Genomic DNA, 21,911 nt, shown 5'->3' on the forward strand with positions numbered 1-21,911 from the left:
GCCGCCGCCGCCGCTCCTTGACCCGCCTCTCCTCCCGCGCAGCTGACGCACGGCGTCATGAACAAGGAGCTGAAGTACTGCAAGAACCCGGAGGACCTGGAGTGCAACGAGAATGTGAAACACAAAACGAAGGAGTACATTAAGAAATACATGCAGAAATTCGGGGCCATTTACAAACCCAAAGAGGACACGGACTTGGAGTAAAACCACCACCGAACCCCCCCCCCATCTCCGGGGCCGGGCGGGCGCGGGACCCCTCTCCGCCGCCGAATTTCCCTTCCCCGATTTGACACCGACCTGTGAATTTCTGCAGAAGCGGGGCTGTCCCCACGGCCCCCCCCGAGGAAGAGCGGGGTGGGAGCGCTCTTCCCAGCCCCCCCACCACCTCCTCTCCCCAGGCTGACCCGGGCGCCCACCCCGGCGGTGCTGTTCGGCGCGCTCCCCGCGCGCACCTCGTGTCACCAAGACCTGTATTATATTTTAACGTATATGTGAATATATTGAGAATTTTGTTTTGTTTTTATTATTTTTATTTTTTTTTGCTTTTAGCCCAACACGTGCTGATATCACGGGAACACTTTGTAAGGATAGTTTCGTTTTTTGTTTTTTTTTTTTTCCGTTTCGTTTCGTTTTGTTTGTTCGTTTCCTCGTTTTTGTTCTGCAAGGTTTAATCTGTTATCATGTAAATATTCAGGAACAGGCCGCCCCTGGATTTCTGGCAGGCCTCGTGCTCTGTTGATAAAGATTGATTTTACTGCTTAAATCATTTTACTTTATTCAATTTTTACGGAACTTTTTATGTAAAAAAAATTAAAAAAAAAATAAAATAAGATGAAATCAACACCGTACCTGGCCTGGAAAAGGTGTCTGGGCGCGGCAGGAGGTGGCAAAGGGTTGGGGTGGCACTGCAGGGTGGCCCTCCCCGGCATCCCTCCCCATTTGGGGATGGGGACCCCCCCCTCCATGACCCTTTTTGCACCCCCGTGAGCCCCAAAACGCAGGGGGTGGAGGGGTTTTGGTGTCCTGGAGCAGCTTGGGGTGACCCGGGGGCACTTTGGGGCTAAAAGTGCTCATTCTGGTGTTTGGCCTCCCTGGTGCTGCTGAGCTTGGGGGCTGTGGGGTTGGCCCCAGAGGGTCCCTGGGTGCTGGGGCAGCCGCCTCCAGCCCCTCGTGTACCCCCCCCAGGGCCCCAAGGGCAGGGGGACACAGGGACAGAGGGGACACGGGGATGGAGGGGACACGGGGACGGAGGGGACGCGTCACGGTGACAAAAGGAGCGACACCAAGGCACGTCTGGCTGTTTAATGCACCCCCTCTCCCCAAAAATACAAAAAAGGCCTTCCCCCCCCACCCCACGCTCCTAAAAAAGTACAAAAACGGCTTAAAAAAGAACACACGACGCGAGACCGCTGCCGGCACCCGGGGGCTCGCCCGTCCCCAGGGCACCGCGGGCGGCGTCCCCGAGGGGCTCGGCGTCCCCAAATCCTGGCGGTGGCCCCAAAAGCCCCTCGGGGGTGCGCTCACACCACGGAGCTGGCGTCCCCCGGCCCCGCCAGGCGCTCGGCCACGTCCTGGCGACCCACGGCGGCCAGGGCCAGGCAGAGGGCTTCCAAGGTGGCCCCTTCGGTGGCCGCCCAGGCGGCGAGCAGGGTGCGGGCGGGCGCCTGGCCCCGGGCGAAGGTGCCGATGGCTTCGTCCCCATAGCCCAAGCGGGCGGCCAGGCTGCGCCAGTCGCCCCCGGGACCCCCCGTTTCCAGCAGCCTCTCCACCTCCTCCTGCCGCTGCGGGGGCAGCGCGCCGTAGGGACGCCCCTCGGGACGGGGTGCTGAAAGGGAAGGGGTCAGCGTCGGCACCCCGAAATGCGTCGTGTCCCACCCCAAAAACAGCGTTGCTGCTCCTGCGGCGTCTCCTGCAGCTGGATGTGGGGGCTCCCCGATCACACGTGGGGGCTGTCCCCCTGTGATGCTCCCCAGGGGGTTGGGTGTCCCCAAATCCCACCCGAGTGCTCCCCAAGGGGGCTCCCCAACCCTATCCGGGTGCTCCTCGGGGCACCGAGGTGCTGCCCCCCAAGGTGCGGGTGCTCCCCAACTCCAGGGGATGCTCCCTGACCCCATTTTTGTGCCCCTTACGCTGCACCCCAACCCCACACGGGTGGTCCCCGGATTACGGGCGCTCCAGATGCACCCTGACCCCTCCGTGTGACCCCAAAACCCCCTCCAGATGCCACCAGGCTTGGAGCTGCTCCCCAACCCCATACCTGCAATGTCCAAAACCACCTCGGGGGACAATCCCATCCCCAAAACCGGTGCCCCCCCGGGGATGGGGAGGACGCTGCTCACCCTTGCCGTGCTGGTGGGGCTCCTGCAGGCTGTGGGTGTCCAGGAAGACGCCGCTGTCGCTGTGCAGCTTCTCGCCCTCGGGCGCCGTCCCCAGCTCCCCGGCGCGCGCCTTGGCCAACTGCTGCTTCTGCCTGCACGTGTGCCAGCTGCACGGGATGGGGGGGTCACCCTGCGCCCCCCAAAACCCCTCCACGTTCCCCCCCTCATCCCCCAAAACCTTCAAACCTTACCACTTGAAGGCCACGTAGGCGAGGAGCCCCACCACCACGGCGGCCAGGATGGAGCAGTAGACGGGGATGATGTCCTTGCCCGTGTCCTCGGGGGGGGGCAGCATGAACTCGGAGGAGGCGGCCGAGGCGGTGGGGGCCGCGCTGACCCCCGGGGCCGGCTGCCGCTGCCGGGGCTCCTTTTGGGGGTCCCCCTCCGCCCGTTTCAGGATCTGCAGGTCCTTCTCTGCAGGGATAAAGCCCCCCCCCACCCCAGCAAAAATGAGGGGAGTCCCAATGATCCCCCCCCCCCTCCCACCCAGCTCTGCTGCCTCAGTTTCCCCTGGGAACAGGGGCAGGTTGGGCAGGGGGGGTCCCCAAAACAGCACCCCAGGGATGGTCCACGGGGTTTTGGGGGGTTGGGAGGAAATCGGAGCCGGCTCTGGGAGGGGGAATGGAACAGAGAGGCCCCCACCCCCCTACCCCAGCCCCCCCAGGCCCTCCCCATCCCTTCCTGGCCACATCAAAGCCCCCGCGCCGGCGCTGCCGGGAGCATCTGCTCGGCGCGCGGGGCCGCGATGACAGCCGCGGGGCGGCAGCTGCCGGTGGCCCCCGTGAAGGGGGGGCGCAAATATAACTCTGGGGGGGGGCTCAGAGGGGGCTCGGTGCCTCGGTGCCACCCCGTATAAACCCAGACATCCCACGCCAGCCCCAGGAGGGTGCGGGATTTTGGGGGCCCCCCCACCTCGCCAAGGTTTTTTTTTTCCCCGCCGTGCGCCCTTGGTGCGCAACGCGGGGCGCGCGCAACGCGGGGGCTACGGATGGGGAAACTGAGGCACGGCGAGCTCGGCCACGTCCCCCACGGCTCTCACCCATGCAGAGGGTGTTGGAGAGGCGGCTGCAGGCGCGGATCATCACCTCGCCGGGCCCGCAGGAGGGTTGGCAAGGCAGGCAGGGCGCCTCGGCGCTGCGCTCCTCCGAGTAGAAGCCTTGGGGACACGGCTGGCACTCGGCGTCCTGCGTGGGGGCGCAGGGTCGGATGGCACCGTAGCCTTCGTGGCACAGCCGGCAGGGTTGGCACGGCCTCCCCGGGCCCGTCCCGTTGCCGGCGGGTGGTCGGAAATGCCCGCGGGCGCAGCGGGGGGCGCAGAGGGTGTCGTGGGTGGCCGTGCAGGGCTGGGCGAGGGGCTGCGAGGGGGCGCAGGGGGTGCAGGGGCGGCACGGCTCCAGCGCGCTGCTCACCGCTGAGAAGGTTCGGTCTGGGGAAAAGAGGGGTGAGGGGGGTGAGAAGGGGGTTTGTGGGGGGGATGGGGATGGGGATGGGGATTGGGATGGGGATGGGAGTGATATAGGGTCGGGGAAAGGGATGGGGATGATGGGGATGGGGTTGGGAAAAGGATGGGGATAAGGGATGGGGATGATGGGGATGGGGATGGGGACATGGATGGGGATGGGAATGGGGACAAGGAGGATGGGGACTGGGATGGGGACAGGGACAATGGGGACAGGGACAGGGATGGGGAATGGGGATGGGCACAGGGATGGGGACGTGAATGGGGATGGGGACAAGGATGGGGATGGGAATGATGGGTATGGGGAGGATGGGGAGCAGGATGGGGACATGGATGGGGATGGGGATGATGGGGATGGGAATGGGGACGGGGACATGGATGGGGATGGGGACAATGGGGACGATGGGGACAGGGACATGGGATGGGGATAGGGATGATGGGGATGGGAATGGGGACAGGGACATGGATGGGGATGATGGGGATGGGGACATGGATGGGGATGGGAATGGGGACTGGGACGATAGGGACAGGGACATGGATGGGGATGGGGAGGGTGGGGACAGGAATGGGGACAGGGAGGATGGGGACGGGGACAGGGACATGAATGGGGATGGGGACATGGAGGGGGATGACGGGGACAATGGGGGCAGGGACAGGGATGGGGATGGGCACGGGAATAGGGACAGGAATGGGGACATGGATGGGGACGGGAATGGGGACAGGGACAAGGATGGGGATGGGGACATGGATGGGGATAGGGACAATGGGGACGGGGATGATAGGAATGTGGATGGGGATAATGGGATGGGGACAGGGACTCACTCTCGGCGCAGGGCTCGCACTGGGTGTTGGTGCGGCCGCAGGGCACGGCCACCCCGAATCCGGGGGGGCAGGAGGTGCAGCACTCCCCATCCTCCGTGTAGGTCCCGCTCGGGCACTGCTGGCTGCGCGCCGGCACCTGCGGGGAGAAGGATTAATTTTTTTTTTGGGGGGGGGGGTTCAAAAAATCCGGGTACCCCCCCACGCCCTCCGTGCCTCAGTTTCCCCTTTAACTCTGCCCCATGTTCAGGGATGGATCCTGCACCGCGGAACCCCAAAATTCGTTCGGAGCCCCCCCCAAAAATAATTTTGGGGTGCTCACACGGCGATGCCCCCCCCCCCATGAACAAAGGAGCTGATTGCGGCCCCCCCCAGCGCCGGGTCCTAGCGGGTGGGGGCTGGGGGGGGCGGTCCCGAGGGGCCCCCCCCCGGGTCCCAGCTTGCGGCCAGATGGGGACGGGGAGGGGAGGGGAGGGGAAGGGGAAGGGGGGGGAGGCCGCTCCCACGGGGGGAGGGGGGGATAAAAGGGGGAGAAAAAGGGAAAAAAGGGAAAAGGGGGAGGAAAATGGGAGAAGGGGGAGGAAAAAGGGGGAAAAAGGGAAAAGGGGAAGGGGGAAGGAAAAAGGGGGAGGAAAAAGGGAAAAGGGGGAGGGAAAAGGGAAAAAGGGGGGGAAAAAGGAAGGGAAAAGGGGAGAAGGGGGGAGGAAAAAGGGAAAAGGGGGGAGGAAAAAGGGGGAAAAAGGGGGGTGAAAAAGGGAAAAGGGGGGTGAAAAAGGGAGAAGGGCGAGGAAAATAGGGGAAAAAGGGAAAAGGGGAAGGGGGAAGGAAAAAGGGGGAGGAAAAAGGGGAAAGGGGGGAGGAAAAAAGGAAAAGGGGGGAGGAAAAAGGGAAAAGGGGGAGGGAAAAGGGGGAAAAAGGAAGGGAAAAAAGGGGAAAAGGAGGGGAAAAAGGGGCAAAAGGAAGGGAAAGGGGGTGTCAGGAGCAGCCCAGCCCCGGCCCCCCCGGACCTGCGGCGGGCAGAGCTGCAGGGCCAGCAGGAGGCAGAGCGGGGCCCGGCCCCCCCGCATCGCGCCCACGGGCACGGGGCCGAGCCGGGCCGAGCCGCGCCCCCGCGGCCGCTGCTGAGCGGGGAGCGCCCGGAGCCGGCCCCGGGCACGGCTCGGCCCGGTTCGGGGCAAGTCAGGCCGAGTTAGCCCGGTTCGGCTTGTCCCGGCTCGGTTCGTCCCGGTTCGGCTCGGTTCGTCCTGGTTTGTCCCGGTTTGTCCCGATTTGGCTCGGTTTGTCCCGGTTTGTCCCGATTTGTCCCGATTCGGCTCGGTTTGGCTCGGTTTGTCCCGGTTTGTCCCGGTTCGGTTCGACTCGTCCCGGTTTGTCCCGGTTTGTTCGGCTCGGTTTGACTCGGTTCGTCCCGGTTCGTCCTGGTTTGGTTCGGTTCGGCTCGGTTCGGCTCGGTTTGTCCCGGTTTGGCTCGGTTCGTCCCGGTTCAGCTCGATTTGTCCCGGTTTTCCCGATTTGGCTCGGTTTGTCCCGGTTTGTCCCGGTTCAGCTCGGTTTATCCCGATTCGTCCCAATTCGTCCCGGTTTATCCCGATTCGTCCCGATTCGCCCCGATTCGTCCCGGTTTATCCCGATTTGTCCCGGTTCGGCTCGATTTGGCTCGGTTCGTCCCGGTTCGGCTCGGTTCGTCCCGGTTTATCCCGATTTGTCCCGATTCGTCCCGGTTTGTCCCGATTCGCCCCGGTTTATCCCGGTTTATCCCGGTTTATCCCGGTTTATCCCGGTTGGCCCCGGTTCGTCCCGCCCGGTGCCGGTCCCGGTGCCGCTCCCTTCTCCCGGCCCGGCTCGGCTCAGCCCGGCTCGGCGCGGCCCCGCAGGGAGGGGCGAGAGGCGCCGCGCCATTGGCTGCCGCCGGAGGGGGCGGGGCCGGGGGCGGGGCCACGCCCGGCACGGCTCGGAACGGGGCCGCCCCCAGGGGCTTGGCCCGGGTGGGAGCCGGGGGGGTGGGGGGGCAGTGACTGTCCCTTGGGTGGGTGTGGGGATGGTGTGGGTAGGGAGGGGTAGGGGTAGGGGTAGGGGTAGGGGTGGGTGTATGTATGGTGTGCGTGGGGGTAGGTGTAGGTACGGTGTGTGTAGGTGTATGTATGGTGTGTGTAGAGGTAGGTGTACGTATGGTGTGTGTAGGTGTAGGTACGGTGTGGGTAGGGGTAGGTGTATGTGTGGTGTGTGTAAGGGTAGGTGTAGGTACAGTGTGTGTAGGTGTAGGTGTATGTATGGTGTGTGTAGGGGTAGGTGTAGATGTAGGTATGGTGTAGGTAGGGGTAGGTGTATGTATGGTGTGTGTAGGGGTAGGTGTATGTACGGTGTAGGTAGGGGTAGGGGTATGTATGGTGTGTGTAGGGGTAGGTGTAGTTCTACATACGGCGTGTGTAGGGGTAGGTAGAGGTGTATGTATGGTGTGTGCAGGGGTAGGTGTAGGTGTATGTATGGTGTGTGTAGGGGTAGGTGTATGTGTAGGTGTACATACAGTGTGTGTAGGGGTAGGTGTAGGTGTACATATGGTGTGTGCAGGGCTAGGTGTAGGTGTACGTACGGTGTGTGTAGGGGTAGGTGTACATGTACGTATGGTGGGGGTAGGGGTAGGTGTATATGGTAGGTGTATGTATGGTGTGTGCAGAGATAGGTGTGGGTGTATATATGGCGTGTGTAGAGGTAGCTGTATGTGTAGGTGTACATATGGGGTGTGTAGGGGTAGGTGTAGGTGTACATATGATGTGTGTAGGGGTAGGTGTACATGTAGTTGTACATACGGCATGTGTAGGGGTAGGTAGAGGTGTACATATGGTGTGTGCAGGGGTAGGTGTAGGTGTACGTATCGTGTGTGTAGGGGTAGGGGTATGTGTAGGTGTACATACAGCATGTGTAGGGGTAGGTAGAGGTGTCCATGTAGGTGTACATATGGCATGTGTAGGGGTGGGTACAGGTATGTGTTGTGTGTGCAGAGGTGGGTGTAGGTGCATGTGGTGTGTGTAGGGGTAGCTGTACGTATTGTGTGTGCAGAGATACGTGTAGGTGCATGTATGGTGTGTGTAGGGGTAGGTGTAGGTGTACATATGGTGTGTACAGGGCTAGGTGTAGGTGTACGTATGGTGCGTGTAGGGGTAAAGGTAGCTGTACACATGGTGTGTGTAGGTGCACGTGTAGGTGTTTGTATGGTGCGTGTAGGGGTAGGTACGGCTGTACAAGTGGTATGTGTAGGGCTAGGTATAGGTGTATGTGTAGGTATACGTATAGGTGTATGTGTGGTGTACGTGTAGGTAGGTGTGTGTATAGGTGTGCGTGTAGGGGTAAGCATGGGTGTACATAGGGTGTGCAAGTAGGTGTAGGTGTGTGTAGGTGTAGGTATAGGTACATATGGAGTATGTACGTATGGAGTAAGTATAGGGGTGTGCGGGGTGTAGGTGTAGTTGTACAAATAGGGGTGTGTGTAGGGATAGGTGTGCATACAGGGATGTAGCTGTAGGGATAGGTGTGTATAGGGGTACATATAGGGGTGTGTAGGGCCGTGTATGTGTAGGGCTGTGTGTAGGGCCGTGTGTGTGTAGGGCTGTGTGTAGGGCTGTGTGTAGGGCCGTGTGTGTGTAGGGCTGTGTGTAGGGCTGTGTGTAGGGCCGTGTGTGTGTAGGGCCGTGTATAGGGGTGCGTGGCCACTCGGGCCGCCCCATTTCACCCACCCCACTCCCACCGTGTCCCCAGGACCCCGTCCCCACCCCACACCCCCATCCCAGGCCGGGCACTTCCCATGGGGCGGCCGCATTGGGATGAGCCGGCTGACGTCACCCGGCCCCGGCTGTGCCCCAAAACCGCTGGGTTTCACCCCAAAGAGCCCAGAGTGCCTGCAGAGGGGGAGAGGAGCTTTATTGACCCCTCCTGGGTGGCGTGGGTGCGGGACTTGGGTGTGGGTGCAGGGTCTTGGGGTGGGTACGGGGGTCTTAGTGTGGGGTCTTAGTGTAGGTTTGGGGTCTTAGTGTGGGTACAGGGGCCTTAGTTTGGGGTCTTGGTGTAGGTTCAGGGTCTTGGTGTGGGTACAGGGTCTTAGTGTGAGTATAGGGGTCTTAGTGTGGGGTCTTAGTGTAAGTTTGGGGTCTTAGTGTAAGTTTGGGGTCTTAGTGTAGGTTCAGGGTCTTAGTTTGGGGTCTTGGTGTGGATACGGGGTCTTGGTGTGGGTACAGGGTCTTAGTGTGAGTATAGGGGTCTTAGTTTGGGGTCTTGGTGTAGGTTCAGGGTCTTGGTGTGGGTACAGGGTCTTAGTGTGAGTATAGGGGTCTTAGTTTGGGGTCTTGGTGTAGGTTTGGGGTCTTAGTGTGGGGTCTTGGTGTAGGTTTGGGGTCTTAGTGTAGGTTTGGGGTCTTAGTGTGGGGTCTTGGTGTAGGTTTGGGGTCTTAGTGTGGGGCCTTAGTGTAGGTTTGGGGTCTTAGTGTGGGGTCTTGGTGTAGGTTTGGGGTCTTGGTGTGGGGTCTTAGTGTAGGTTTGGGGTCTTAGTGTGGGTTTGGGGTCTTAGTGTGGGGTCTTGGTATAGGTTCAGGGTCTTGGTGTGGATATGGGGTCTTGGTGTGGATACGGGGTCTTGTTGCAGCTATGGGGTCTCAGCGTGACTGCAGGACCTCGGGGTGGCTGCAGGACTTTGGGGTGGGCGCAGGAACCCCGCCCGGTTCAGGACGCCCCCTACCAGCCGCGCACCGGGTGCCATAGGGCCACCACCTCGCCCTCCTCGTGCGCGTAGTACACCGGGTGCATGGCAGCCGTGGCGCAGGCCTGCGGGGCGAGAGGAGGTGCCATACACACACCCATACAGGGGGGGGACAACGGGGTGGGGGGGACAACGGGGTGGGGGGGACAGCGGGGTGGGGACAGCGGGGTGGGGACCCTACTCACGTGGAAAGGGACGAGGGCCAGCACGGTGCCCACCGGGAACCTCCCGAAATCCATCCGCCCCCCGACGGGCTCCAGCAACCCGTGCTCCTGCGTCAACCCCGCCAACCTACGGGGCCGCGCCGTCAGCTCCCCGTGCCGTGCCATCACCCTAATGAAATCCCTAATCCCCCGGTGTCCCCAAAACTCACCGGAGCTGGGGGTGTCCCTCGACGGTGGCGCAGCCGGCGGGGGTCTGCGCCCCCCCGTGCAGGGAAAGCGCCGCCCAGCCGCAGTCCAGCAGCAGCTGGTTGCGGTGCGGGTAGTGCCCGATCACCCGGGTGAGGACGCGGATGGCCACGTCTTGGGGTTGGCACGACCCCAGCAGCGTCTGCTGGAGGTCTGGGGAGTAGGGGGGATTAGGGGATCCCAAAAAAATGCGGGGTGTTGTAGGAGGTGGGGGATGTAGTAGGACGAACCGTAGAAGATGTAGTTGCCCGGGTGCACCTCGGTGAGCTCGGACATTTCGGGCACCGGGTGGCTGCAGGATGGAGTGGAGCCGATGCTGGCTTGGGGGCACGGCACGCCGGCCTGGCGCAGCCTGGGGGCACGGGAGGGGTTGTCACCACCCCCCCTGTGTATGGCCGAAAGGGGGGATGTCCCCCCCACCCTAGGGAACCGTGGGGTGGTGGTGGGTGCGGCACCCATGGGTGCCGCGGGGTCCCCAGCGGGGTAAAATGCGAGCGCAAAAAGGGGACCTTGGCGCATTTGGGGAGCCCCCCAGGATGTACAAAGGGGGCATCCAGATGTGCCCGGGCGCCCCCAAAATTTTATGGGATGCGCCGGTGAGTTTTGGTGTGCCCCCCAGATGTGTAAAAGCGGCCCAAATCAGGCAGGTTTCCCCAAAATGCTCCATTTGCCCCCTTTTTTTTGTGCCTTCCCCACCCCATGCGCCAGAGCCCCCCCAGTTGTGCCCAGGACCCCCTGGTCACACTCTCCTGGGTTTGGGAAAGTGGGGGCACAATGGGATTCCTCAACGGGACCCCTCCCCACTCCCACACACCCCTGGAGGGTATTTTGGGGCATTTTGGGGCTTTTTGGGCTGCAGCACATCCCCGTTGTCGTGCGCCTCGGGGACCCCGCTGACCTCCCAGGGCAGCGAGAGGCATCCGGCCGCAATTCGCTCCGGGATGCGAAATCCCCCTCGTCCCTTCCCCGGGGACAATAGGGGGGGGGGGACACACAGAGCCCACTTCAAAGGGGGCCGGGGCATCCTCGTCCGGCTCCCCGGGGCGCCGGGGGCTTTGTGGGGTTTTGGTTTATGGCACCGGCAGGAAGAGGGCGATTTGCATTTACAGCCGGGGCCCTCTCGGGGCTGTTTTTTTTTATGGGATCGGAGCTGGCCAAGGGGGTGGGAGATTAGGGGATGTTTTGGGGGGGGTTGGGATGAGGACTCACGAGGCCACGAAGTCGAGGACGGCGGCGGTGGTGGCCCTGGCGATGGCCTGGATGGCGGGCACGCCGCTGCAGCCGTAGGTGTTCCCGCAGTGAGCGTAGACCCCAACCAACGTCACCTCTCCCGGAGCCTCCTCCGCGATGGCCCGGGCCAGAGGGAGGGCACCGGGGTCCGTGGGGCGCACGCCGGCTGCCGGCAAGGGGATGCGGGGGGGAATCCGGCTTAAAAATGTGGGGTTGGGGGGGTCCCGTTGCCATAGGGAGGGGCTGAAAGGGTCTTTTTGGGATATGGGGTGTGGGGGATGCAAAGGGTGTGCCTGCCCCCATGGAGCATCCTTGTGGGGTGTGGAGAGAGGGGTTTGGGGTCGGGGTGTGATGCCCCGTGTTGGCTGAGCTGATGGGGTTTGGGGGTTTGGGGTTTGGGCATCTCGGCCCCGTGGAGCATCCTTGAGGTGGGTGGGTGTAAATAGGATTTCGGGGGGCCTTAAATATCCCACGTTGGCTGAGATAGTGGGGCTGGGGGCTTCGGGCATTGTTGGGGTGGGTGGCTGCAATTGGGGTTTGGGGGCTAATGGCTGAGCTTCTGGGGATGGGGGCTTTGGGACTGGGGACACCAGGAATCCCTCCCCCAGGGAGCAGCCTTGGGGTGGGTGAAAAGGTTTTTTTTTGGGGGGGCTAAGGGATGTGTAATGGCTCAGCTGCTGGGTTTGTGGGTTTAGGGACTTATGGGGCACGCCTGCCCCGCGGAGTATCCCTGAAATGAGGGGTGAAAAATGGCTTTTGGGAAGCCTGAATGCTCCATTGGGGTCGAGATGCTGGTGGTGTGGGCTGTGGGGTTGGGGCCCTATGGGATATCCAGGTGGCTGGAAACGGGGTTGGGGGCTCACGGACCCACACTACCTGGGGGCTTTGGGACATCCCCGCAAGCGGGCTGGTAAGGAACGACGGAACGAGGAATTTTGGGGGCCACGACTCAACCACCCTATCCGTGCTGCTCCGCGGGGACCGGCGGCAAAAAAACCCAACCCCAAATCCCCCTCCCCGTGCCCGTCCCCACCTCTGCCGTTGCCGCAATCGAGCTTGAGCCAAACGAGCCAGCGCTTGCCGCCGGCCAGCGGGCGCTGCCGCAGGCACTGCAGCGCCTCGGGGCTGTCCAAGAGCACCTGGAAGGCTTCGAGGCGCTGGGCCAGCTGGGCGCACTCCTCCAGGCGCCCCGTCGGCAGCGGGAACGCCAGTAGGATGTCATCGAAGCCCCCGTCGGCGAAAAAACGCGCCTCGGCCAGCGTGGAGACGGCGATGCCGCGCCGCGTGCCGCCCGTGGCCAGCGCGCCGCCCTCCCTGCCGGGAGGGGAAAAAATAAAAAAAAAATAATAATAAAAAAAAAAGGGGTTTGGGGTGGAAATAAGAAGGTTTTTGGGAAAAAAAAAAAAAGGGGGTGGTGGCACTCACAGCGTTTTGTGGGTCTTGACGTGGGGGCGCAGGCGGAGGCCGAGGGCTCGGCAGCGCTCCTGCATGCGCTCGGCGTTGCGGCGCGCCACGGCACGGTCGACGGCGAGCGCCGGGGTGGGCAGCGCGTCCAGGCGGGCCCCCAGCCACATGGTGGGATTTTTTTTGGGGAGGGGGGATGGTCCCGGCACCCCCCCCGTGATCCTATGGGGATGGGGGTGGGATTTGGGGGTGCTGGGAGGCGGGGGAGTGTTGGGAGGTGAGGAGGGTGCGTGGGATGGGGATGGTGGGGACATTGGGGACACTGGGATGGGGACATCTGGGACAATGGGGATGGGGAGACTTGGGGCTGGGGAAGCTGGGGACAGGGACATATGGGGCACTGGGATGACTGGGACTGGGATTGGGACAGCTGGGACACTGGGACTGGGATTGGGACAGCTGGGGCATCTGGGATAGGGACGCCTGGGATTGGGACACCTGGAACATTGGGACACTGGGAAGACTGGGAACGGGGACACCTGGCACTGGGATATCTGGGACTGGGACACCTGGAACACTGGGACAGGGACATTCGGGACTGGGACACCTGGGTTTGGGATAGCTGGAGCAACGGGAACAGGGAGAGCTGGGAAAGGGCCACCTGCTACTGGGACACTGGGGGAACAGACTGGGACACTTGGGATTGGGATCTACGGCACGGGGACAGCGGGGCCCAGCCTTTGGGGTCGGGGACACGGGGGACACCGCGGGCTCTCCCCGTCCCTCCAGCAGCCACGTCGGAGGCCGGGACCCCCTCGGGGAGCGACGCACGGGAGCTCTGGCGTGCCTCAGTTTCCCCCACCGCCTCCAGCCCTGCCTCCCTCCCTCCCTCCCCGTCCGTCCTTCTGTCTGTCCGTCCGTACCTCCGCCGCCGCGGCTGCTCCCGGCTCGGCTCCCGGAGGCCTCTGGCTGCTTCGGCTCCACGTGACGCCGTGGGCACCCGCGGCCAGCCCCGCTCGGGGACAGAGGTCGCTGCCAGCCGTGGGGCCCCGGCGGTGCCGGGGCAAGGGAGGACACGGGCGCCGCGGGGGCCGGGCACGGGGACGGGGACAAGGTGGTGGTGGTGGTGGCGTCCGTGGGGACAGCAGCCAGCCCCCCGTGGGGGTCCCGAGGCCGTGGGGATGAGGTTTTTTTTTTTTTGGAGGGGTTGTGGGGACAGGAGGGGGTGGGATGGTTGCGCTCGTGGCACCGCGGTGCTCGTGGGGACCCGGCTGAGACCCCACACGCTCGTGCCACGTGTGCCTGCCGGGATGAGAGGTGGCTGCCGCGTGTCCCCGTGTGCCAGTTGGGGACACGCGGGGGTTGCTGGCCCCCTGCCCGGAGCACAGCCCGTGCCAGGCTGGCCCCGCTATGTAGGGCAGGAAGAAAGGGCCCCGTGGCTCGCCGCATCCCAAAAACACAGCCTGGGGGGGGGGGGGGGGGGTGAACGCCCCCAACAGAGACAGCTCGGGGCAGACAAGGGCCTTGTGCACGTTTATTTTTTATAGATAGATATATTATTATTCTTTCTTTTCTTTTTTTCTTTTTTTTTTTCCTTTTTTTTTTTGTAAAAGAGCTAGAAATCGATAGAAAAAAAACAGTCGGGGAAGGGGGAAGCCGGCTCCTGGCCAGCGGGCTTGGTGGGGGGGGGGGACACACAGCACCCCCCCCTTCCCAGCGAGGGGTCCCCCCCGGGCACCTCCTCGCCCCCCTCATCCCACTGCTGTCCCCCCAGCCCAGAGGGGGGGCTGAATAAGGCCACGGCGAGGGGCCGAGCACGCAGCCCCGGCTGCGGGGAGCTCGGGGCTCACCCCTCCTCTCCTCGCCCCCCGGCTCGCCAGGGGCTCGGGGCGCTGATGTGGGGGGGTTACGGGGTCCCCCCCTTTATCGCCGTGCCCCCCAGGAGGGGCCGGGAGCTGCGGGAAGCCCGGCGGGGCCGGGTGTGGGGTGGCAGCCTAGGACCTGCCCTCGTTGGGGTTGTACTCCGTCTCGCCAGCCGAAACCTGCGAGATGCGGCGCGTGGAGCGCCACAGCCGCCGGTGGAACTGGCCCGGACGCACCTAGGGGAGAGGGGATTGAGCACCCACCCCATGACCCGTCCCCTTCCATGTCCCTATTCCTGTTCCCTTCCATTTTCCCACCCCTATCCTCATGCACAGCTGCGTGCTCACCCTTTCTCAATTTCCATCCCTAGTCCCGTATCCATCCCATTCCAATTCCCATCCTTATCCTTTCTCCATCCTCTTCCACATCCCCATCCCCATCCCCAATCCCTTCCTTATCCCTACCCACAACCCCTATCTGAATCCCCATTCCCATCCAAACCCCATCTCCTTCCTTATGTGAATCCCCATCCCATCCTGTCCCACTCCATGACATTCATCCCATCCCAATCCATCCCATTCCATCCCACCCCAACCCTCTCATCCCATCCCAATCCATCTATCCCATCCAAATCATCCCATCTCAACCCAACCCACCTATTTCATCCCATTCCACCCCAATCCTACCCAGCCCAACCCAACTCAACCCACCCATCCCATCCAAACCATCCCATCCCAACTCAACCCAACCCACCTATTTCATCCCATTCCACCCCAATCCAACCCAGCCCAACCCACCCTTCCCATCCCAATCCAAGCCATCCCATCCCAACTCAACCTAATCTTCCCATCCCATCCCAATCCAACAAAACTCAACCCAACAAAATCCACCCATCCCATCCCAACTCAACCCAACCCACCCATCCCATTCCATCCCAATCCAACACACCCCAACCCAACTCAACCCACCCATCCCATCCTAATCCAAGCCACCCCATCCCATCCCAACCCATCCCAATCCAACCCACCCCAACCCACCCATCCATCCCATCCAAATCCAAGCCATCCCATCCCATCCCAACTCAACCCACCCATCCCATCCCATCCCATCCCATCCCATAACACCCCAACCCAACTCAACCACCCATCCCATCCTAATCCATCCCATCCTAACCTATCCCACCCCATCCCATCAGGACATGGGGACACAGCGACGTGACCTCCCCCCGTCTCGCACTGCCACCCCCAGCCCCACAGCCAGGCGGGGCCGCGCTCACCTCGGCGGGCTGCCCGGCCCCCACCACGATCAGCTTGCCGTCCTCCAGCCCCACCAGGATGTGGCTCTTCTCCTTGGTCACCGACACGCTGTGCACGGGCACCCGCATGGGCACGGGGGGCATCGCCGCCCGGAGGCTGCAAAAGGGGGAGAAGATTTGGGGAATGGCACCCCACGAACACCCCGAGGGGGTGCTGGTGGCACCAGCGGGGTGCCAGCCCTCACCTCTGGAGGTCACGGATCTCCAGCCCGCACTGCATGGTCCCCAGCACCACGAATTCCTCCGTCACACACATGGCTGTCACCTCCTGGTCCAAGGGGACGGAGGCGAGGTGCTTCCCGTTGACCGAGTAGAGGTGCAGGGCGAATTTGTCCTGCGGGAGGGAGTAGGGGGAAGGATGATGGATCAAAAGGACCCGGGGAAAAGGGGAGGCGCAGCCCGGCTTTGTCACCTCACCTTGAGGGAGGCGCGCTCGCCCACGGCCGTCTGGGTGACGATTTGCCCCTCGGGCCCCACGGCCAGGTGGGTGACGGCGGCGGGCAGCGAGCTCTCCGCGGGCGGCCGCAGGGATTTCATGAAGAGGCCCCGGCGGATGGTGTGGATGATGATGGTGCCGTCCTAAAGAGGAAGAGGATGAGGGTGGCGCGATGGCCGGTGCCTTTTTCCCTGGGATGAGGCTCGCCACCCATCCACGGCTCACCTTGGAGCCCGACACGGCCATGTCCAGCTCGGTGCTGATGGCCACGCACGTCACCTCGTCGTCGTGGCCGTACAGGACCTGGACGGGCTTGGGGGCCAAGCCGCTGGAGAACCCGCCCTGGTGGAGGGGACACGGGGACCTCAGGGACCTCGTTGTGCCACCGTAAGGCCCCAGAAATCAGCACCTTCACCCCGAGAGCCGGCACACAGCGCAGCCCCGTACCTGCTGCAGGACCTGCCACACCATGCAGGTGGTGTCCCGGGAGCCAGAAATGAGGTAGATGCCACACAGGTCGAGCGCCAGGCAGGTGACAACATCTGTGACACCCCGAGAGACACTGTGAGCCGCTGGGCCCTGTCCCCGTGTGTCTTGGCAGCCCAACCCCAGCAGGTGGCACCAAGAGGGCTGTGGGGATGTCCCCTGCGTGATCCCAGGTCCCCTTGGCACCCCGAGGAGGGTGACACCGTACCTATGTGCCGGGTGATGTGCCCAACGACCTTCCCTTTGCCCAGGGAGGTGACACGCAGGCTGTTGTCCCAGTGTCCCCCGCTGAAGAGCAGCTTTCCATCAGGGGACACGGCCAGCGTGCGGGAGCACAGGTCCGCGCCGGGGGCGAAGGGGCCCTGCAGGAAGCGCTGGGTCCTGGTGGGGGGGGGACAACACAGGATGGAGGCAGGGACACGCTCCTGGCACCGCAGGGACCGGGAGAGCTTGCGTGGCCCTGAGGGATTCGGGGACAGGGACTCACTTGGCGTTGGAGACGGTGGGGTCTTTGGTGAAGCTGAAGTAGTTGGAGATGTTCTTGTCGTAGGGCAGCCAGTTGTGGGTCCCCAGCAGGCCGTTGGCACTCACGGTGACCTGGGCAGAGGAGGGGTGACAGCGGTGACGTGCCTGGGGGACCCCCAACACTGTCACCCTCCCGGTGAGGAGCACCTGTGCCTCAGTTTCCCTGCGCTCACCAGGACGTCGGGGGATCCCTGAGTGATGAAGGAGTGCGCCTGGTTTTTGGGGACCACAGCCTGCACCAAGGCCACGCCGTCGCTGATGCCCTGCGGGGAGGACACAGCTGGTGGGTGCCCCGCTCGCCGCCGGCACCCCCAGCACCCCGTGTCCCTGTCCCCACCTCCACGAAGAAGGACTTGAGCTGGTCCAGGTTCTCGAAGACGTTGGGCGGGCGGGTGTCCAGGCGGGCCAGCCTGCGGGCTGCGCTCTCGGCCGACAGCCGGGCGGGATGGGGCTCCTGGAGGAAGGGAGAGGGTGAGACCCGTGAGAATGGGGGCAGAACCCCTTGAAACGAAGCTGGGGGGGCTTGGATTTTTGGGGGGACTGAGCTACCTTGAGCAGCTGGCAGGGCGTCTGCCCGAAGTTGCTGATGATGCCCTCCAAAGCTTTCCTCTGCGTCTCGTCGGCGATGGCGTCCAGGTCCACGGCGCCTGGGGATGGGAACGGGGGGGGATTTTTAATGAGGTCCCACCCGTTGGGTGCCCCCCACCCCCTGTCCCTGCAGCTCACCCTCGTAGGTGCAGTAGTAGAAGACGTTGAGGGCCTCCACGGCGGCTGGGCCTCGCTGCTTGTACCCGAAAATGAGGTCGATCCACTCGTGGAGGTGTGCCGAGACGTACTCCGACTCCTGCAGGGGCACGGGGTGTCACGGGGGGGCTGGGGACGCCCTCTGCCCCCCCAAAAAGGACCTTTCCCCAGTGGGAGAGGAGATGGGGGCTGCACCATCTCACCAGGGCTTTGCGGTGCTGGTAGATGAAGTCCTCACGGGAGCGCGCCCACCGCGGCAGCACCACGTCGTTCACCTTCTCGTTGGAGATCTGCAGGCAGCCCAAGTCGAAGCCTGGGGACAACAGGGAGGGGACAGAGGGTCAGGAAACCAGTCATCCTGTCCCCATTCCCATCCCCGTTCCCCCCCGGTACCGTTCTGGTTCTCCAGGAACTCGGGGAAGTAGAAGAACTCGGGGATGAGCTCCTTGACGTCCACGGGGTTTTCCATGCGGGCTTGCCACGCCGCCGGCACCGAGTGGAACTGCCGGTCCGAACAGTCGAACCTGGGGGCAACGGGGGGGACACCGTGGGACCCCGGCGGTGGTGGCGGTGGCTCTGCGTCCCCCCCTTCCACCCCCCACCCTCACCGGGGTGCTCACCGTCCGCTCTGCAGCTGGATGTGCAGCGTGGTGAAGGGCTCGGTGCGGATCAGGTAGTGCATGACGCCCGCCGCGTTGGAGTAGTGCGTGCCGTAGTGAAACTTGTCCACGGTGCCTGTGGGGTCCTCAAAGCTCTCGTATCTGGTGTTGGAGGGGAAGCAGCAGGGTCAGGGAAGGTGCCCCAGTCCCTACACCACCCCACGGTCCCTGTTTTTTTTTTTGGGGCACTCACTTCTCCTTCACGTCCCGCGCGTGCCTCTCGTTGGCCACCCCGATGGGCTTGGAGAGATCCCGAAACACGGCCGGGTCGGTGAGGTCGAGGGTCTCCGAGACGTAATCCCGCAGGATCCAGGGGAACTGGAGGGTCAGGATGGGGGGTGGGTGAGGCTTTGGGGGGGACCTGAGGCCACCGGGCAGCCCGGGGTTGGGGGGACACGGGGGCGCTCACCACCGGGTACTGCGAGAGGTCGTTGTAGGTGCGCCCCGCGATCGTGTTCAGCTGCATGAGGTACTCAAAGTTGGAGATCTCCCGCAGAACCCATTTCTGGAGCAAAAAGGGGGTGGCTGAGATGATTTTGGGAGCAGAAGGTGGAGCAAACCCCACAGCTGGCCCCGCAGGGGGTGCGTGGGCACCACCCTTTGCACGGGCACCCTTGGGGGGGACATGGGGAGGGGGGGACACGGGTACCTGGGTGAGCCCCGAGGCTTTCAGCAGCTCCTGGGGCGAGCGGCTGCCGAAGTAGATCTGGCTGGGGGGCCTCAGCCCCAGGATGCAGGAATAAACCTTATTCCTCACCTGCAGGGACGGAGGCGAGAGCCCTGCTGATGCTCGAGGTCCCCACGTGGACCCGACACGGTCCTGTGACTCCAGGGGGCCCCGGCTGGAGCTTGGGGGGCTTGGGGGTAGAAAAGGGTGGCACCACCTTCTTCTTGAAGTTGAGGAAGTAGTTGGCCTGGTCGATGAAGAAGAGCTCGAGCGCGGAGCGGCGCAGGTTGTAGCGGCGCAGGTGGACCTCACGCAGGTGGGACAAGGGGCGCTTGAAGTCGTAGCCGATCCCTGCCGGGGGAGCACAGAGCCCAGGGGGGTTCAGAGAGCACCCAGAATGGGGGAGAGGCAGGGGACGAAGGGCAGGGATTGGGGATGGAACCAGGGAGAGCACCCCAAAAGGTTGGCCTCACTGGAGGTGGGCTTTGGGGTGGGATAGGGGATGGACGGGGGCATCTTCACCCCGCTGCGCCGCAGGGAGCCCCCCAAGGAGCTCCAGGAGCAGGGGTTGGGCAGAGATTGTCCCCCCTCCCCGTGCTCTCCGAGGCACGTGCCCTTACCTCCCTCCGTCTCCTCCTTCTCGCTGCTGCCATCGTAGAAGTAGACGTGTTGGGTTGTCACCTCCAGGCGGCCGGGGACGACGGCCACCGTGGTGATGAGCTCGCAGTCCTCCGAGACCACCAGCTTCTCCCGCTGGTTCTGCTCCTTGGGCTCGGCCCTGGGGGGGGACAGGGAAAGGGTGAGGACACCCCCAAAGGGTGAGGACACCCCCCAGGTGAGAGGGACTTAGGGTCGCGGATGGGGACGGGGACACTCACTGCGTGTCCAGGACGGGGAGGTCCTCCTCGGCCAGCTGGTCGTCCTCCAGCTCGCTCACCTTGGCCTCCTTGGCCATGGCGAGCGGGAGGGATTCAGCGGGGTTGTGGAGGTTATCAGCTCCTGGAATGAGGGGGGAGATCAGCGGGCAGCCCCCCCTGGGGACACGAGGACCCCTGGGTGCCCACCAGCCTCACCCAGGTTGTCCCGCAGGGCGCTGGCCTCCAAGTGCTGGTCGAAATTCAGGTTGGGCACCAGCTTCAGCCTCATCCTCGAGTAGGTCTCGGCGCTTGAGAGCTTCCAGCGAACCTCGGGCGGGTTCCTGGGGTGCAGGTGAGGATGAGGGACCCCCAGATCCACACCCGTACCCCAAACTGGAGCTGAGGTGGGGGTGTGGGTGCTCACCGGTCAGCCCAGGCGGAGCGGGGCGAGGTGAGGAGGCGGCAGAGGGAGCGCCACTGCTTCAGCACGGTGCTCTGGTGGTTGTTGGCTTGCTTCAGCACGTTGGCGTGCCGGGCGTTTTCGGCCTTGGCACGTTTTGCCGCCGGCTCCAGAACCAAATCCTGGTGGAAAGGGGAGGTGACGGTGAAGGTTGGGGGTTGGGGACGTCCCTGGGGTGAGGAACACGTCCATGGGGTGACGACTGTGGTGTGAGAACATCCCCAGGGTGATGTCCCTGGGATGAGGAGCACGTCCTTAGGATGACATCCCCAAGGTGAGGAGCACATCCCTGGGGTGAGGAGCACGTCCTTTGGGTGACACCCCTGGGGTGAGGAGCATGGCCCCAGGGTGAGGAGCACATCCTTGGGGTGAGGAGCACGTCCCTAGGGTGACATCCCTGGGGTGAGGAGCACGGCCCTGGGACAAGGAACACGTCCCTAAGGAGATGTCCCCGGGGCAAGGAGGAGGCAGTACCTGGAACATCTTCCTGCTGTCCGCCTTGTCCCGCTCCCGCCGCAGGGAGCTGCTCATCATGGCATCGTAGCAGGCGTTCCAGAAGTTGGACATGTGGTCGTGGCTCCTGGCGAACGTGTCCATCTCAAACTGGGCCATGGTGGGCTGCACCTGCAGGGATGGAAGAGAGGAGATGTCTGTAGGGTGCTCAGCAGGGCACCAGCACCTCCAAGGTCACCCCGGCATGGGTTTGGGATGTCCCAGCTTGGTGGCACTCCAACATGAGATCCACCTCTAAGCCCAAGAAGAGGGTCCCAAACAGGGTTCCCCGCGCCACCCACGTGCTTCTCGATGAAGCTCCTCCACTCGGGGGTGCTGCAGAAGAGCTGGAAGTCCTCGTAGAAGGTGGGGCTGCCGTTGGTGGGGGGCAGCGAGGGCAGGAAGAGCTGCAGCTGTAGGGTCTCGTAGCACTGGTCCATCAGCGTGCGCACGATGGGCACCAGCCAGGAGAAGGTCTCCGATTTGGCGTCCAGCGAGCGTCGCAGCGGGGTCTCCAGCTTGCCCAAAAGGTAGCAAGCCTCATCCTTTTTTGGGGCCGAGGCGGTCTGCAGCAGGCTGTGCAGCTTCACGTAGGCCAGCGAGTGCAGCTTGGTGGGGAGAGGGGACGCACGGGGGGCGTGAGGTGAAGCCTCCTGCCCGGCCCTAAAAAGGTTGGGGTCTCCCCCCCCTTAGAGCCCCCCAGGTGACCCACCTGGGGGTCCTGCAGCATGATGTAGCCCACCAGGACGCGCAGCCCCGTCTGGGCCATCTCCTTCAGGTCGGAGGTGCCGTTGGCCAGGTGGTACCAGACGCCCAGCTTGTCCAGGAGGCCGCTCACCCCCTCGTAGATCTGGGGTTGGGGGGCACAGTGAGACCCCCGTCTCCAGCCCCAAAGGTGGAGCCGGGTCCCCATCTCCCAGCCACCGTTCGACACCGGTTCGGGTTATGGGGAGGGGAAGG

General features: G+C 63.4%; 4 protein-coding genes and 1 long non-coding RNA gene across 7 annotated transcripts in view; 2 read left to right on the forward strand and 3 right to left on the reverse strand.

Annotated features, from left to right (window-relative positions):
- SETD2 (SET domain containing 2, histone lysine methyltransferase) overlaps positions 1-841 on the forward strand; it is a 45,077-nt gene extending 44,236 nt beyond the window's left edge. Inside the window, exon 21 of the mRNA XM_068673162.1 lies at positions 43-841. Within this exon, the coding sequence (XP_068529263.1) occupies positions 43-204 (162 nt within the window). The 3' untranslated portion in view covers positions 205-841. The remainder of the gene's footprint in view (positions 1-42) is intronic.
- LOC137851988 (tumor necrosis factor receptor superfamily member 16-like) lies at positions 592-6,523 on the reverse strand. Its single transcript, XM_068673168.1, has 6 exons — positions 5,664-6,523; positions 4,660-4,795; positions 3,418-3,804; positions 2,570-2,792; positions 2,340-2,485; positions 592-1,825 (listed from the first exon to the last, which is right to left on the reverse strand). Exons 1-6 carry the CDS (start codon positions 5,721-5,723, stop codon positions 1,521-1,523), a joined length of 1,257 nt encoding a protein of 418 aa, XP_068529269.1. The 5' UTR covers positions 5,724-6,523; the 3' UTR covers positions 592-1,520.
- Positions 6,524-7,808: 1,285 nt separating this feature from the next.
- On the forward strand, positions 7,809-8,978 carry LOC137851992 (uncharacterized). Its single transcript, XR_011093604.1, has 3 exons — positions 7,809-8,667; positions 8,759-8,848; positions 8,886-8,978. It is a non-coding gene; the product is annotated as an uncharacterized lncRNA (long non-coding RNA).
- Positions 8,551-13,453, reverse strand: LOC137851991 (D-serine dehydratase-like). 2 transcript variants are annotated; one of them, XM_068673173.1, is made up of 8 exons: positions 13,371-13,453; positions 12,469-12,699; positions 12,077-12,357; positions 11,023-11,209; positions 10,044-10,165; positions 9,777-9,966; positions 9,589-9,694; positions 8,551-9,468 (listed from the first exon to the last, which is right to left on the reverse strand). In XM_068673173.1, the coding sequence occupies exons 2-8, from the start codon at positions 12,615-12,617 to the stop codon at positions 9,379-9,381; spliced, it is 1,125 nt and encodes a 374-aa protein (XP_068529274.1). In that variant the 5' UTR covers positions 12,618-12,699; positions 13,371-13,453; the 3' UTR covers positions 8,551-9,378. The 2 variants fall into 2 exon arrangements, with proteins under 2 accessions (XP_068529274.1, XP_068529273.1); XM_068673172.1 differs by lacking the exon at positions 13,371-13,453 and having other exon boundaries at positions 12,469-13,319.
- A 550-nt stretch (positions 13,454-14,003) lies between these two features.
- NBEAL2 (neurobeachin like 2) overlaps positions 14,004-21,911 on the reverse strand; it is a 28,262-nt gene continuing 20,354 nt past the window's right edge. For both annotated transcript variants that reach the window (XM_068673169.1, XM_068673170.1), the window contains exons 30-55: positions 21,664-21,801; positions 21,254-21,559; positions 20,934-21,083; positions 20,424-20,581; positions 20,216-20,340; positions 20,021-20,141; positions 19,763-19,920; positions 19,360-19,493; positions 19,125-19,232; positions 18,885-18,980; positions 18,669-18,793; positions 18,437-18,577; positions 18,210-18,340; positions 18,020-18,129; positions 17,799-17,916; positions 17,622-17,719; positions 17,410-17,526; positions 17,246-17,335; positions 17,035-17,144; positions 16,756-16,928; positions 16,509-16,603; positions 16,287-16,403; positions 16,043-16,204; positions 15,811-15,959; positions 15,587-15,722; positions 14,004-14,546 (exon numbers count right to left, since the gene is read on the reverse strand). In XM_068673169.1, coding sequence (XP_068529270.1) covers positions 14,442-14,546; positions 15,587-15,722; positions 15,811-15,959; positions 16,043-16,204; positions 16,287-16,403; positions 16,509-16,603; positions 16,756-16,928; positions 17,035-17,144; positions 17,246-17,335; positions 17,410-17,526; positions 17,622-17,719; positions 17,799-17,916; positions 18,020-18,129; positions 18,210-18,340; positions 18,437-18,577; positions 18,669-18,793; positions 18,885-18,980; positions 19,125-19,232; positions 19,360-19,493; positions 19,763-19,920; positions 20,021-20,141; positions 20,216-20,340; positions 20,424-20,581; positions 20,934-21,083; positions 21,254-21,559; positions 21,664-21,801 — 3,471 coding nt within the window. In that variant the 3' untranslated portion in view covers positions 14,004-14,441. The remainder of the gene's footprint in view (positions 14,547-15,586; positions 15,723-15,810; positions 15,960-16,042; positions 16,205-16,286; positions 16,404-16,508; positions 16,604-16,755; positions 16,929-17,034; positions 17,145-17,245; positions 17,336-17,409; positions 17,527-17,621; positions 17,720-17,798; positions 17,917-18,019; positions 18,130-18,209; positions 18,341-18,436; positions 18,578-18,668; positions 18,794-18,884; positions 18,981-19,124; positions 19,233-19,359; positions 19,494-19,762; positions 19,921-20,020; positions 20,142-20,215; positions 20,341-20,423; positions 20,582-20,933; positions 21,084-21,253; positions 21,560-21,663; positions 21,802-21,911) is intronic.

The sequence above is a fragment of the Anas acuta genome, chromosome 2 (genome assembly GCF_963932015.1).
Source record: "Anas acuta chromosome 2, bAnaAcu1.1, whole genome shotgun sequence".
In the NCBI taxonomy this organism is placed as follows: Eukaryota; Metazoa; Chordata; class Aves; order Anseriformes; family Anatidae; genus Anas; species Anas acuta.

What these genes read in the sequence shown, in the direction of transcription:
- LOC137851991 (XM_068673172.1), bottom strand. Translation starts at nt 12,839, where the DNA reads ATGTCCCTGTCCCCAGCTTCCCCAGCCCCAAGTCTCCCCATCCCCATT. An exon ending in GAGGGACACCCCCAGCTCCG is followed by an intron (nt 9,695 to 9,776) that starts GTGAGTTTTGGG and finishes GCGGCCCCGTAG; the next exon opens with GTTGGCGGGGTTGACGCAGG. An exon ending in TGGCCCTCGTCCCTTTCCAC is followed by an intron (nt 9,469 to 9,588) that starts GTGAGTAGGGTC and finishes CTCGCCCCGCAG; the next exon opens with GCCTGCGCCACGGCTGCCAT.
- LOC137851988 (XM_068673168.1), bottom strand. Translation starts at nt 5,723, where the DNA reads ATGCGGGGGGGCCGGGCCCCGCTCTGCCTCCTGCTGGCCCTGCAGCTC. An exon ending in GCCTACGTGGCCTTCAAGTG is followed by an intron (nt 2,486 to 2,569) that starts GTAAGGTTTGAA and finishes CATCCCGTGCAG; the next exon opens with CTGGCACACGTGCAGGCAGA. An exon ending in GCCCCACCAGCACGGCAAGG is followed by an intron (nt 1,826 to 2,339) that starts GTGAGCAGCGTC and finishes CTTCCCTTTCAG; the next exon opens with CACCCCGTCCCGAGGGGCGT.